Raw genomic sequence first — 16,193 nt, forward strand, 5'->3', positions numbered from 1 at the left:
AAAAAAAAGTTATTCTGCATGAAAAGAATCACTACCGTCACCGTCATTAACTGTGGCACTTCTGTAAACATTTTCTTCTACACATTTTTTTCCGGGTAGAAGCAGACAGTTCTTCTACTTCACTTCTAATTAATTCTATTACCGAGAACTAAATTTTGGGCGTTGTTGTTGTTGTTTCTTCTTAAACTGGGTTTCAGCTGTCCCCATATCAGTTTTATCACATATGGTGGAAGACGGACAACTTATACTTGTTATCAAACGTTCCCGTATTAAGAACTTCCAATAACTGCTTCTTTGTCTAGGAATTTTCAAAATACAAATCAGTTTAGATTTTTCATATAGGAAATGGGGAATGGGAATGGGCAAATTCAACTTGAAATCGAGCTAACTCAAATAGGGTTTGTTTTAGGAAGATTTATAAAAAGCACACTAATATGAATTAATATAACAACTTAATCAAAGAAAATTTCCCTACTCTTATAATACAACAGTCCGCAAGGCACAGTTCTTGTCGGCTAACATCTTAAATACGGCCCTGGCTTGTGGTACACGTTCTGAAAAGAATGATCCCTTCCACTTTTACAGCAAAAACTCATTCAAAATCATAAAAGGTTGTGGAAACGGTATACTGTCCGGAGAACTCTACTAGATTAGTGTTGTGGAATTGACCGGGCAAAATGTTTGCCCAATCAATTGGCCAAAATATTTTTTAAAACACAATGAATTTTATATTTGTTTATATCGTGCGTTACGTAGCCGTGACGTCGTTTTGAGGACTAAATGGAGTGGATAGCTTTATTGGGATTCCGCGAATATCGTATTCGGATATTCCTTGAAGAGTGTTATAGGTAAATTGGACATACCAAAAGCATAATAATTTATTATAACATACATATTATTTTTTAATAAAGATAGATAACTCTCTGCAATTGCAGATGTTTTTAAAACGTTTTGATCGAATTTGACTAGTCAATTAAAAGGTTGTCAATTGACGATCAGTTGATCAGCCTCAACAATATACTAGAGGATGAAGTTACGATGAGGAGTAGTAATAGATAAAATTCAGATAGCAAATTTAAGCAAAAACTAAACCTATCAAATCAAAATTTTAGTAAACACCCATAGCAAAGCAATACATAGATACATAGCCTACTATCGCCCTTTTTGTATAGCGGGAATAACATTGCAGTAGAAAGACTAACTTAAACTGTAACCACAACTATTTCTCTCTGAAACCGATAAGATTATGTCGAGTATTTCGTCAACAGAAAATTCAAAAAATTCGACTGTTCAGTAGTTGCTGATTTGTTAGAGATTTTTTCAGCAACCGGATTAAGAAAACATTCACGAAGTACATATTAAGACGACACTTTTTTGGCCAATGTAATTTTCTCTTACCGAGATTACACTATTTTCATGGTAACTTTTAAATGATCTGTTTGATTTTGGATTTACATAGTCTCTTTGAATTTCGCAATTTATCAAATAGAAAGGCGCTATTGACTACGTTCAAAAACCTGTTATGAAAATAGCGTATACCACCCAAATCGTACTTTAATGCATTTTCAAATAGAAGTTTATTATTGCTACTAACGCAAATCACGAGATTTTTCAGAAATTCGAGGAAAATTCGCCATGCCATTCGATCGTATAGCTACTTGTACCAACAGCTTTCCAGTCAAAAGCAAACTTAGTTGAAGTTTTTTGTCTCACGACAGCTTGAGAAATTGATTCATGTAAAATATATAAAATAAATAAATATATAATACCGTTTCGTTGTTTTCTGCTATTTTAACTTTGCAGAAACAGGCAATTCGATTTATGGCAAGAATCGGCTATCGGGATCATTGTCAATCATGGTTGAAGAGGTATCCGTATCATGCCATTGTCCTGAATTTGGATGTATCAACAGCTAGCCGATATTCACAAAAATCATGAAAACATTCCTAGAAATGCAGACAATAATAATAATTCTAGTAGATTTGGTAATATTCTACCACAACTAAAATTAAAAATATCGATAGACAATAGTCTTTCATTTATTCATTATTTTTTTGTCTTTTCTTGCGTCGTTTGTATTTTTATTTGTTTGTTTTTTTTTGTTTTTTATCTTTATCTCTGTTTTAGATGTACCCATCTACTTGTTTATTTTATATTGTACTTTGTTTGTGCTACAATTATTTTATTGTAAAAAGTAGTAGTGTATCTTGTAAACATATCGTCAATCATTGTTCTGTCATTGCTAACGTAAGTAATTTGAAAAAATCATTTCATCTTACGCAACTGAATCGCACCTGATACTAGAATTTAAAACTTGCATGACTTTCTGAAATTCAGGAGTCTTTAAAAATTGGAAATATCTTTAAGGCAATTTTCTACCTTGATAATAAACACGACAAATGGTTAACTAAATACAATTATTGTGGACTGGGTTTCTATTGCTACTTATTTTTTATAATGTCAGTCAGTCATGTAATCCAAAACCGCTATTCTGTAAAAAATATTTCATATTTCTTCTAGGGATGATAGTGGGAACCTATAACATACTTAGGTTATTTTAATTAAAATTAATAAATGAATTTCCGATATTTCCTGAAATGCTATTCATATTTTGCAACCTGTAATAAATGATAACAAATCCATAGAACATCAGGTAGCAATTACTCTCTTTCAAAGAAGATATGGAACTTAATGATTTGCAGCATTTTTTCTTGTTCGACATCAAAACCAAACTGGTAATTTTATTTTTAATTACTGGTAATATTTTGTTTAATATTTGTAGAAAAAGATTTAATTTATAAGTAACGTGGAAAACATATTTGTTATAATCGTCTCTAATTAATTATAAATTCACCGATCAACTAAGTGGAGCCTTTTGTACATTTTTTTATAATGATTTTATTAAATACATTATATTTCCAATAAAATATCTCCCAGTTTCACCTTTCGAACTCAATTCACTTCGTTTAATTAGAAGTAAATATTGGAATATGTTTGCAGATTTAGCAACAGAAGCCGGTTTATGTAGCGGATTACGTCTATGCAACATTATGTAATGCAAATATGCATATGTGTATACTATTAGGGCTTCGGCTTTATTGCATCCTGATCAAATCAAAATTTTTCGACTGAATTCAATTGCCAATATCGCCTTGGCGATCTTCTTGGATATATGAAAATATTTTCTACTGTCTTCTTTTAACAACTTTAGTAAAAAAAAAATATAGTTACCAAGATAAAGTTAAAATTAACAAAAGTACACATTTCAATATTTCTTTCCATTTTTTCGGATCACTTTGACTCAACGATATTCACTTGGCGTTTCATTCAAGCTTTGTTTCTGTTCCTTTAAAGCCTTTCGAGGACTAACATTTTGTTCAATTTATCGAAGAATGTATATAAAATAAAAAAAATTTCCTATTGTGTTCCAATTTAGCAACATTGTATTAAAGTCAAAGACAATCACTCTATAACTTAATCATTTCTTGTTTTACATTCACGAAAAATATAGTTTTGTATTTTTAACCATGTATGAAACACCCTGTTTAATCGGAAATATCTTTTAAATGCTTATCATTCGCTTTGGCTTTTCCCAAATGGCGTCCCTCTTGAATTGTGTGAAATGTATAAAAATGTGTATCCAATAAAACACGGTTAACAAACAATTGGCTAAACCACTGTCGCTTGTATTAAGTTTATTATAGTATATATGTCGGACATCGTAAGAAATAATAATAATAATAATAATAATAATAATAATATAATAAAAATAATAAAATAGAAATAGAAACCCTGATGGCGAGCGAGGCAACATAGGATTAGACTTCTCGGACCAGCTTTTCGCCCGAAGATGGAGCGAAATATGCCATATTTTAAACTATTTTCATATCAAACTGCCTTATGCCCACCACTTATGCGTTTCGAATGCCGTTTATAGGAAATTTCAGTACTATAGGGCAACGACAAAGATTAGCGCTTCGATCCAGTATGACGACCAGAGGGAAATACAGCCAACCGTTTGCCTAATCAGCCTTACAACACAGCATAGCAACAAAACAGCAAAAAGTCTTAAGTGACAAAATATTCCTCGTGACTCCCATAAATATACGGTGTTTGCAAAGTCTGCAAGAACTGTATCTCATTTTCTTTTCTTCTTTCTTCAATTGCAGTTCATGCATCAAACAGTAACGCATTTATTTAGCACTACACTAATCGTGGTCATTATAGTCACTTTCATTGTCCGAATGTTACCGAAAAGTTCTAAGCCCACTGCTGATGTCGGAGATCGTAAGAAATAATCGAAATAATATAATAAAATAAATGAAATAGAAATAGAAACCCGGTGGGCGGGTTCTGATGGCGAGCGAGGCGACATAGGGTTACACTTCTGGGACATATTAAAAGAATGCACAACATAGTGTTTCGCTTAATCGCTTAATTGATTATTAAAGGGAATCCGACGATCCGCGACCCGCTAAATCAAGTACAAAATGGCCAATCCAAAGAGCTACTTAAAATCCGACCTAACCAGTGCTTTTATAAAGCCAGACTGTCTTCACCGGTTCACGTTCCGTTCACTTCGGAAAATACCAAAGTGGGTCCACAGTATTATGAATGATATAATTATAACTGTTTACGTTAGGCCGATAAGTAACACGAGTCCAAAATAAACATTCCAAACACCAAAACGAAATATGGCAAAATATCAATCCCTTAAAACTATGGGCGCCGATATATATTTTGCTTACCAATGCCCAAGACGATAATGCGGACCCTGATAAAAGTATCGCCCTGTGAAATAGACCCGGCATCACAGTCGGTGAGATCATAAGGAAATTGATACAAGCGGCACCGGAACCATGACCCACCAGGGTGACGTTGTTAGCGTCACCTCCAAATAAGGCTATATTTTGTTGTATCCAATGGAGGGCTGCTATTTGGTCCATCAAGCCGTAGTTTGCAACGCGGGCCTTGAGGTGAGGGGCCGGATTGGCATTTAAAAAACCTGAAAATGCATATAAGAAGATATTGCGATAGTTCTAAATGTTTTCCAACAAATTTTATGAGCATTTTATATTGAAAATGTCTTGTTTTAACACTTGTTTTATACACTTAAACAACGCATACTATCTTTAAACCTTTGAAATATTGTACGCTTCAAATGCTTACAACACTACGTTATGTAACTCGTTACTAGTTTTAATATTACTGTGATAAATTTTGTAGCCGTAGTGTTGTGAATATTTATAATATCATGCATTAACCTCAGTCACGTCACCAATAACGTAACCAACTAGCAAATATTTAGTGACCCTGCATTAATTTATCCATATAGGATAGTAAAGTTTCCTCCATTCCCAAATATCAAAGTCAATCCCTCTTAACGTACCATTGCTCTTCTTAAAATTTATTTATAGTGCTTTAACTATACTTAGATGCCAATTTCAGCGACTTTTTGGCAATTCTAGGTTTCTCATTGTGATTCTGAACCATTTTATTTTATATCTTTGGTTCTGCATTTTAAAAACAGCTTTTTTGGCGATTTTATACTAATAGTATTCTTCTTGCTATCCTCTCCCTCGCAGTAAATAGGGTATTCGTCCATTTACTTGGAACTGACTCCTTAGTGAATATTCCATCAAATTTTTCTTTTTTTTCTGAGGGATACCATTTAGCTCATCTTGCTTACTTTTATTTAGTCGTTGTTTTTTTGAAACAGAGCAATCAAGAATCAACCTTCGTCGTTACTTTAGCAATTGTATATCTCCCCTCCCTCCTTCCAGATTTTTCTGATCACTTCATTTATTCCTTTTACATTTCGAACGGTGTCAACTACCTTTTAGTAATGATTTTTAAAATCTAACTAACAACTAGGTTAGACTTTGAAGTTTCAATAGAAGACCTTGAATTTTTCTTTATAGACCATATTTACAATTTTTGTAGTTCATAAAATTGCAAATTCAGTCTAACAAAATAAGTTACACACACTCGTACACTTTCTGCTGAGTTTCATTATATTGTCAATTGTGTGCAGTCCGACATAAAGGATCACTATCTCCATCACAAGTTAAGAAATGTTTGCTCACTTGCTCCAAAATAAACTTTTTCAAAAATAGAGCTAGCTATTGTCAAATTAGCACAGAAGTTTGAGCAGGTAATGTAAAGAAGTGTGACTTACCTAGTATACCTAACCTATAGTTTAATGTAACTACAACTAGATCTGCGTAGGATGCCAAAACGCTTCCATCGTACGGATTCCCGGAGTTCCATTCAAATGATTCGCCATGTACATAGACTATCACAGGATGGCGAACTTCACCTGAAACTGAAAGAAGATAATTGTCAATGTTATTGTTTGCATATGCAGATTTTGGAATGCTTCCGTTCGTGGATAGAAGAAACCGATTTATTACCAGTGATGTAACAATATGGGTCTATGCACCTTATTCGCCATAAGGGAACAAAAAGCCACTAATTTGCAGGAGGCATTTGCTGGGCAATAAATAATTCAGCAGAGTAGCGCTCTCTTATTACCATTCGCGTTTACGGAGAATTGATATTGCGGTCTGGCATACTATATGAACGCGTGTCTACTTACTCACAGACGACGAAACGTTAAAATACGTGGATAAAATTAAAAAAATATCCAGGAAGTATACAGAGGCGTAGGTAAATGGCAATATGTTGATATGATAATAATAAAAATAAGTCTCCATGTCTCTATAGCGATATCCAACCCAGTGTTGTAAAGCATCCTGTCAAGAGAAAAAGAAAACATAAAATTTCAAAATACAAAGGAATTATAATAAAATGAAAATTAATTAAATGAACAAATGAAAATATAATTAAACTTTTATTGTTAAGCGTTTTTCTTGTATGAATATCTGTCTAGTGAATAACTCTTGAATCTAAATGTGCGGGCACCTGAAGTGAATGTGATAAAATTTAAAACTACAATTAAAATTGCCACTTATCTACTCAAAAAATAATGTATATTAGTAAAATTTATAGAAATCGTCATCTAAATTGACAATGTATAAAAATGAGTTGGGAACAGAGAGAACCTTTTTTTTTGCGCATATGTACGGCTATGTCTTAGGGAATGCCATTTGAAATTTGCACCTGTCTTTATTTCATACAACTGACCCCGCCTCAAAATCAAACTTTCCTTGTGTTGTATGTTTATTCCGAAGCCGATATTAATTAAGTATGCATTCTAAAGTGCTCGACGCGTCCTTAAAATGTGACTGCGATGGAAACCGTCTCCACTTTCAGGATGGCCTCAAAGATGGGGCTATTTAAACTGGTCCGCTCCACAATGATATTCAATGGTTTATGGAGACTAGGAACAGATAATTTGTCGACTTCGCAGAAGAAACTATATATTTTGTACTCGATATTTGCGCAAATCGTGTACGTGTCAACGCCAGTTCTACTAGCTGCTAATTTTCCCAAATTGTTTCGTACTGATGTCACTGCAGGTACCCAATTTTTAATTTAATGAATTTGTCTTGCAGTAAATAATAGATAGTAAGATTTGCTTGCTTAGTGTACTCGAGCTTTATTTATTTCAAAACAATGATAGTTTATTACAAGTAAAATGTAATGACCAGTCGTTGTAGGAAATCCTTACTAGTCAATTTCTTTGTGGTAAAAAAGTAGCATTTCATTATGAAAAGTTTCAATCAAGTTATGCCTATTGTGCTCGTAAGAATAGATTTGCATATCGTTTATAATTTCGCGGCTTTGTTTTAACTAGTAGCACAGATGCAGACTCATGAAACTGCAAAAGTTAATATGCAAAAAATATTGATGTTCCGGTAGACCTCAGATTAGTGAGTACTATATTTCTGATAATATCTTTAAGACTAATATTTTCAAGTTATATTAATCAGGATTAAAAGACTTGAATAATACCTTTGACATTTTTAGTATTATTTGGTTTTTAGAGAACTCTCTAACATAGATTTTCAGCAAGATTCAGAAAACATGCCTTGCCATAAGTTACTTCATATTAATAACCTTGACGATAAAGAAACTTTTGTAATGAGTGTATCTTAATTTCATAAGACAAAGATGCGCCTTTGAAAGAGTGCAAGAAAAATAAGATTTACTGATATATTCAGTGGATGGCGGATAATATCAAAATATTGCATACACCTTAGAAAGTTTAAACTTTCAAAACTGCATGGTTAACTATGAATATTAAAAGTAGATTAGAAGTACCATCACAGCGGCAATATGCCAAGAGAAAAAGCAATTCAAATAGGAAGGAAAGTTAATTCCAATTGAAAATAATGACAACAGCACAATTTCCCTAGTAACTTCCTTTCATTATTACAGCTTACTTAGCTACAAAGGATGAAATGTTTCTATGTAATGAAAAATTCAATATTAACACTCTTCATAGTTCCCTTCAATCACACTGTGAATCGTTCCTTTAATGCATTTTTTTCCAATAAAAAAGTCAATTACTACTTTTTTGAAAACAAATTTTACAAGGATTGAATTGAGGTGGCTTTTGCTTGACCAAAATCCGTTTAACATAATTAAATTACAACAATATATAGTAATAGATTCTTAATTGCCCTTGTATGGTTATAAATTTAAATTTAACAACGGAGACGCATTTAAATCCAATTGGTCATTAAGTAACAGAATCAAATATCTCATTTTGTTAATCTCCATAACTTCGGACAAATTTAGATTTTTTAGATTTAGATTTAGAATTATTGTAAAACGCTGGATATGCTCTTTTATGTTCGTTAATGCGTTTGATAAATGTTCTACCTGTTTGTCGAATATAAATTTTGGGACATGATCCACATTTTAACTTGTAGATAGACTTTCAGTTTTAAAAGCAATCTTAAGACCAAATTTAGATTGATGTGTTTTGCTGCTAGGTTTTCCAATGTATTTTATTGTTTTATTAATTTTGGGTTCGGTGTATAATATGGGATAGATAGATTTATTTGAAATTGTTTTTTAGATATAATCTTATATATCAAGCATTCCACCGAATAATATAATAATATAATATATTCTTTATGTGTCAAAATAAAAGACAATACGATCTCATGAATTACACCATAAATCAAATTCGGATACAAAGCACCCACTCTCCATTATAATCAACATTTACCAACACCTTTCTAAAAGAAATTTTAAACATAATGGTCACAGAAGGATAAATTATGGGTCCTCTAGGTCCTCTACGTAGCGAAATTTTCATGGGCAATGTAGATAATATCATACATAAACATCCTCTAAATACAAGATTTCTTTGGTGGTGTAGATACGAAGATAATGTTTTTGCTTGTTTCACTTGAACGGAAAGACAACTGCAGTCCTTTTTGAATCATATTACGTCATCATATAAGCGTATAAAATTTACATTAGAGACGGAACTAAATAACTCTTTAAACTTTCTGGACTTAACTATAACTAAATTACAGAACAAATTAGATTTTTAAATTTACCATAAACCCTCACGCAGTAATATATTATAATTAAATATACCACTTTCCACAGAAAATTTTGAAAAAGAATAAAATATCATTAAACAATAAGCTTCTAAGAATGGTTACAACCCCTCTTTGATAGATAAGATTATAAGTAAAAAACTGTTTCAAATAATTCTGAACAGATTAATCTCGTATTAAACACCGAATCCAAAATTTATAAAACAATAAAATACATACGAGAATCTAGCAGAAATATTTAGAAACATTTATTTAAATCTGGTCTTAAGATTGCTTTTAAAACTGAAAACACCATAGAAATATTTTCAAAAACAATAAAACTAAATAACGAAAAACTAAATACTCTGGAATCTACAAGTTGAAATGTAGATCACATCAAAAAATGTATATCGGTCAAACATTTAACAATGTCATCAACGAACATAAAACAGCGCATAAAAATAAAAATTCGGATTTTAACTTTCAGAAAAAATCAAAAATGCTCACTTCTGACGATAATTAAAATATTTTACACAATGAATCAAAAAATAAAAAACTAAATTTCTTAGAAGCTATGAAGAATCTATTACTAAATTATATTTTTTGTTCTAATTTAATTGTGAAATCCTCTTTCAATAAAGTCACTCCTTGAGTCACTTATAGTATTTAAGTTAATACCATTACCTATATTAACTGTGTGCTTAGTTAATATAGTAAATAATTTGTGTAAGGCAATTATTTATGTCAATGGAGTATTTATTTTTCGAGCAAAGATCCTCCAAAAACATTATGTTTGTTTTTATCTTTAGGTATCGAAGCTCTTTCAAAATTTTTTTACGCCGTTCTGATAATAACTAAAGTATTTGTGTATCAGTCTGAATCGATTAGGCAACTCCTTTCCAACGCAATTCACGAAGAGTCAATTCTATTTGATGAAAACGATGTAGTGGGATGCAAAATTTACAAGAGGCATGTACTATTTTGCAGCAAGCTGTCAAAATTTCTGTTTTTTTCTGCAATTTTCGGAGGTTCTCTATTAATTGAGATGGGTAAGTGCCTGTATGTGAGAATTATAACTACTATGTTTACAGTAAGCTTCCAGATAAGAAAAATCATATATATTCGTTCTCATTTAATTCAGCAATTTGTTTTCATTCCATATTCATTAGGTATAAGGGAAGTGGTGCAGTATATTGAACTAGTACCATGCTACTCCCAACTGCTAGCTGAGTGAAGAAACGCAACCCATGCCTCTTGGGCAATAACACTGACAGCCGAAGCATGCCCATCACTTTTGGCAGCTGATGCAGTTTTCTTCGAAGCTTTCAAAATAGTTGGAGCGTCTTTTGCTTCTTCATTTGCTTTTTTGTTCGACTGCTTGATTTGTTCGAAGCTTGATTTGTAATTTTCACATAAAAAGCAAAACTGATAATTTATCCTCTTTGTAGACGATCCGTAACTTATTGGTTTGTTTCTATTTCGGTTATTTTGTTTACAAATGTAACACTCCATTTATTATTTGTCCGTTAATTGTATTTTTAAAAAAATTGTCAAAAATAAATTGAACTGTTGGCGACCCCTTTAATAACCATTTGATGGACCCAACACCTTTAAAAAATACCAAAAAAGAAACTTCGAGACAAAAGTTTTTTATACTTAATATTATATTGTTATATAAACAGGATGTTTGTCTTTGAGTGGATAAGTAACAACTTTCTTATTATAAATTATTTATATATATTTTTGGACTCTTCGGAAAATATAGACATATCTTATATCATAATATCCTTATCATCTAGTCTTACACCTCTTGACATATTTTCAACTTTATGTCAACAGTGTTGTTTGTAGATCCAAAAATACCTAAGGATTTTTTAGACTGCAAGCTTTTGTTTATTTGGTTACTTTGTCAACGAAAATTCATCCTCCATATATAACAATTTACTTTTTTAAAAGTATAAGTGAATCTAAGAATATTAACAATTTTCATAGTTTTAATTGACCAAATAATTTATTTCCGTAGGATTGGTCAGCACATACAAATACACCGGGAATCAGAAACACAGTAATCAATCCCTTGAAATCTATCTTCCTCTTACATTATGGTATCCAGTAGACGTGAACAAATACTACAATTGGCTTTTATTAGAACAAATTGTGGATATAGTCTTAACATCTACTTGTGCCCCCACGCTTCAAATTTTTGCTACAACATTGCTGATATTTATTCAGGCCGAACTTGAAATACTACAATATCACTTCCGGAATCTAGGCTGCTTGGATAGTACAAACCTAAATACCATCAGTTATGATGTCGCTAGAAATTTAAAGTTACTGTGCAGGAAGCATCAAAAGTTGATTAAGTAAGTAATTTTCCGATGCAAAAGTTTTTAACAGCCACAGAGTTTCGATAACATTTCTAAATATTTAAATGAGAAAATCACATTACACTATACGGAAAAAGACTATCAATTTATACTAGCAGATTTCTAGAGTTATATTTCTAGTTGATTGATTATATTTACAGAGGTTATGCTGCTTATCGGTAAATTTAAAAGCTCCCAAAGCAGCTCTCTGCTGAGAATTGTAACGATTTTTGACAAATAATGGTCATGTTTTCCATTTGATCAGATTTGATAGAAGGTATATAGTTTATTTGTTAGTGGGTCTACTCAATAAAAATAGGTAATAAAATTGTTAAATGTTTATTGTGATAAGGTGAGTCAAAACGGAATAAGATATTCTTTAAACGGTTATCATCAAAGTTTTCAAAATGACGTATTTACATCGAGATAATCCTAAGTGCAAACATCCTAGTTAGCTCATCATTCAAGAGGGTTTTTGCCATATTAGCTATACGACCGAGGGAGGTTGGTCAAATTCATCTATTTAACCAGATTCACAATAGAATTGTTGTTCATAAATAGCATAATAGCTTTTATTACGACCTTATTAAATGCTTTTTTAAAAATTTTTTCTTGCAAATTCGCAAAATCGTTATATCATGAGGATACTAAATTTCCACAGTATTTACGTGGATGAAATGTTTTTCCCATCTATTAGGAATTTTCAAAGAAAAATACATATTTGTATACGACCATTGTCTAATGCGGTTTGTCGAATGCTGTTGATAAGGCCCCATATCAGTGATCCTGGATCATACTAAGAGTAAGAGAATCGTGATGCAATTCTTTTGAACAATTGTCAGTTAACAAAAAACAATAATAATAATAATAATAATAATAATAATAATAATAATAATAATAATGATAATAATAATAATAAACATCATTAATAAATAACTGGAATGGAATACTTACTCATAATGTGTGATCCCTAAAGAACACCATTGGCAACAGATAAATAGCACTCGTAAATTCGGGAAAGATTTTTGTAAATGTTGAAAATTTCAAATTAAGAATATTATGTAGGAAGGACACTTACAAGAACTTTGTGTAGATTCGAATAGAAATAGGACAATTTAGATAATTTTGTCCTAATTTTAAAGTATGTTTCCAGGACCTAGGCCGATATTTCAAGCATCTCACATAAAAAAAATTTAATTATTATTGTGAATGAATGTATGAATTATTAGTACAAAAAACGCTGAATTACTTATAAATATTTTATTTTAGGATTATTTTCGCACCGCAATTAATTTTAAAAAATTTGTCATTTATTTGTTTATTTTACTATTAACTAATATGGATTAACTGTACAAAATAAAAATTAATTAAAATGATACCCTTTAAATGTCACTTAAAGGTCAATTCTAATGATAAATTAATTTGTCCGAGTTTACTTGAATTTTAACTTAACAAAAACATCATAAAAAAAGGGAAAATTACCAAAATACCGATAACTCAAAAAATGCAAGGATTTGACTAAGGTTCTGCGGTATTTTTTGTATGCAATAAAACAATTTGATGTATTGGCTTTTGGGGCGCTTTGGTTAACGATTTTAGTAATTCATCTAATTGTTTGATGATTAACCCCTTAATGCACTTTTTATCAATTTAGGTACAAAAAAAATCATTTATTTTTTTTTAAATAATTATTAGTCATGCTTATTATCTTCTAATTTACACAAAAAAAATAATTGTGTATGGTACATTTTAAACCAAGGTACTACGCAGAGTCCCACATCATACTTTCTGCACCATTATCTTGAACTACTGCACAATTTCTATAAGGTAAAGCCTTTTTTTCAGTTGGAGGAATAAAGTCAGGAAAATGTTTTTCCTTTAGTCGTAATAGTCCCATGTCTTTGTTGCCCTCTTTTCTTAACGTTTGTACTAAAGTGATATTTTTCAGTCATTTCTTCTATCAGTTTTGTTTTGCATCAATATTGTTGTCGAAACAATTGTCATGTCATAATATATAATTTCGTGAAAATCTGAACTTTTAGTTCTTATTTATTTTGATAAATGGATTTTCATCAAGTAAAAGGCAATATAAATCGGTCTTTTTGGATACAAGGAAATCTGCTAGTTGTGGGGATGTGTAATAATTTTTGATCGTTACACAATGTCCCATATCTAGTAGAGAATCTGCTAAACCTGTGAAGTTATAGGCATGTGTTATATTTTTATTATATTATAATTCCTTTTCCAGTATAAATAATAAACGAATACAAATACCATGTTTTACTGGATCCAACCCAATCGTCCTTTGTATAGTAACAAACTTTCATCTACACTTATGTCTCGTTCAGGTATATAAAATGTACTAAATTTTCTATTTGGAGCTTCATAAATAGGCCAAATTTTGTTTAGTTTAGGATTAGGAACATCATCATCATCATATGATTCATTATCAGAAAAATGTATGTTTTTTATGTATGAATATCGACGTAAAGACATTAGTTTTGGAAATATTGAAGTAGTAAAATTGTTTTTAGTTGTCCAGTACATTATTTCTTCTGACTTTTTTAATATTCCTTGAATTATGTTTATACATAAAAATATTTCCTCTGTTTTTATAGACAATAAAAGAGAAGACGATATTCGTGTTTGTGATTCTGCCTATCGAGTAGATTCGGTGACCAATAAATTTATTAATTAATTCTTTTTCAAAAAATATTTTTTCACTTCCGCTTTCTGATAAATTTACTTATTCAAATACAGAATCTTTTTGGTCAGATATTTGGCTGAACAATTTTTTCTAAATAAATTTCTAAATATTCAACAATTAAAAAAAATCTAACCTGAGATAAAATATATTATATTGTTATACTAGCGTAAAACTTATTCTAGCAAAACGTCTTGGATTTTCAAATATCATTGCATATAATACAAGTCCGCACATGAAAAAGGTAACTTTTAGAACGATAATGCGAGTCATAAACATCTTTCTCTAGTCTTAGCATGAGCAAACGCAAATTCCGAGAATGGCAATAATCTACCATCCAACGTGACAGATACGGACTTAAAAAATTTGGAAAATTAGATTTCTATATTAACCGTAGACCCATACGGAGCTGTAATATTTTAAGACATATACAATTATAGTGACTGTGGCGTTCACGAAGCTACACAATTCTGCCGTTGAACGTTGAACTTATATGTCACGGCGGTTAACTCAGCAAAAACTTTACTAAATTTCCTTAATTTTGTATTTGTTTTTACTTTTAGGTACGTTATGGCCGTAAATAAATGCTTCACCCACGTCATGTTTTTGGAATATAGCGTTTCGTCAGTAATGCTTGCAACAGCAGTCTGTCAAGTGATTGCAGTAAGGTATATTTACTTAGTATCGAATAGAAATATTAGTAAATGTAAACTCATCTAGGGACAAAATCTAGCATTTAATGGAGCATTTGCTGCAATGATGATTAGTCAGTTATTACTTTTGGCGTGGAATTGTGATGAAGTTATAGTTCAGGCATGGCATCTTTGACAAATGGTAATATCATTATGATTTCAATATTGTTCTTTCACTTTAGAGCGGCGCTCTTGCCACAGCCCTTTACGAAAGTAAATGGTACGAACAATGTTACCATACGCAAGTTCTCCTGCAAATCATGCTCATGAGAAGCCAAAAACCTTTAAGTATGTCTATAGGTCCATTTGGATCCTTAACAGCTGATGCTGCTATGTCGGTAAATATAATAATTTCGTAATTATCTTGAAACTAATAATTAATGCCGATTTGAAGCCCTTATCTGTTACCAATTTGATTATTTTTAGCGTGTCAGAATGGCATATTCGTACACAACTGTGATGACCGGGAATTAGAAATAGAGAAAGATAAATTTCAAAGAAGACGAAAATGAAATTTCTACCATCATTCTTTTCATTAAAAAAAAAAAAGTATAACAGAATATATGCAAACGGAATATGAAGGCAAAGAAGGCACGCTGTTCTTTAGAAACAAAAGAGAATGTTTCAAGGATTGTTATAGAAAGAAAATCTATTCTCTGGATTCAATCAAAATATCAATTCATGAGTTGCTTTAGTAGACTACGCACACTTTTTCTATATATATATTAATAAAACATTATAAATAAACATATACTAATAAAACTTTTAGAAGTAAATTGTAATATTTTACTGAAGGGAGACTTTTAGATAATATATTCTAAAATTTAACTAAACTATTGAACGAAGTAAACTAATTAAATAATTTAAACCGAACAGAATTAACAAAATAAATCAAGTGCTGCGAGTTTTAATATTGATGAAGCAAGCACAAAGATCAATGTAATGTCCGTAACATTTTGGCATCATTCAG

The 16,193-nt window shown here is 31.2% G+C and overlaps 2 protein-coding genes across 4 annotated transcripts in view; one reads left to right on the plus strand and one right to left on the minus strand.

Annotated features, from left to right (window-relative positions):
- The window catches only part of LOC132697070 (neuroligin-4, Y-linked-like), a 489,753-nt gene that overhangs the window by 59,239 nt on the left and 414,321 nt on the right, over positions 1-16,193 (minus strand). For both annotated transcript variants that reach the window (XM_060662334.1, XM_060662335.1), the window contains 2 exons: positions 6,179-6,325; positions 4,749-5,005 (listed from right to left, as the gene is read on the minus strand). In XM_060662334.1, the coding sequence (XP_060518317.1) occupies positions 4,749-5,005; positions 6,179-6,325 (404 nt within the window). The remainder of the gene's footprint in view (positions 1-4,748; positions 5,006-6,178; positions 6,326-16,193) is intronic.
- LOC132697080 (odorant receptor 67c-like) lies at positions 7,288-15,922 on the plus strand. Of its 2 annotated transcripts, XM_060662350.1 has the most exons (7): positions 7,288-7,481; positions 10,271-10,510; positions 11,485-11,824; positions 15,095-15,194; positions 15,252-15,344; positions 15,406-15,561; positions 15,650-15,922. In XM_060662350.1, exons 1-7 carry the CDS (start codon positions 7,289-7,291, stop codon positions 15,695-15,697), a joined length of 1,170 nt encoding a protein of 389 aa, XP_060518333.1. In that variant the 5' UTR covers position 7,288; the 3' UTR covers positions 15,698-15,922. The 2 variants fall into 2 exon arrangements, with proteins under 2 accessions (XP_060518333.1, XP_060518334.1); XM_060662351.1 differs by lacking the exon at positions 15,252-15,344.

Source organism: Cylas formicarius, unplaced genomic scaffold (genome assembly GCF_029955315.1).
Source record: "Cylas formicarius isolate icCylForm1 unplaced genomic scaffold, icCylForm1.1 PGA_scaffold_1__22_contigs__length_36826433, whole genome shotgun sequence".
Taxonomy (NCBI): domain Eukaryota; kingdom Metazoa; phylum Arthropoda; class Insecta; order Coleoptera; family Brentidae; genus Cylas; species Cylas formicarius.

Bases quoted from the DNA above. Each gene is read 5' to 3' on its own strand.
- LOC132697080 (XM_060662350.1), top strand. From the start codon at position 7,289: ATGGGGCTATTTAAACTGGTCCGCTCCACAATGATATTCAATGGTTTA. The intron at 7,482-10,270 runs GTACCCAATTTT...TTTTATCTTTAG, and splicing joins TCGTACTGATGTCACTGCAG to GTATCGAAGCTCTTTCAAAA. The intron at 10,511-11,484 runs GTAAGTGCCTGT...TTATTTCCGTAG, and splicing joins TTCTCTATTAATTGAGATGG to GATTGGTCAGCACATACAAA.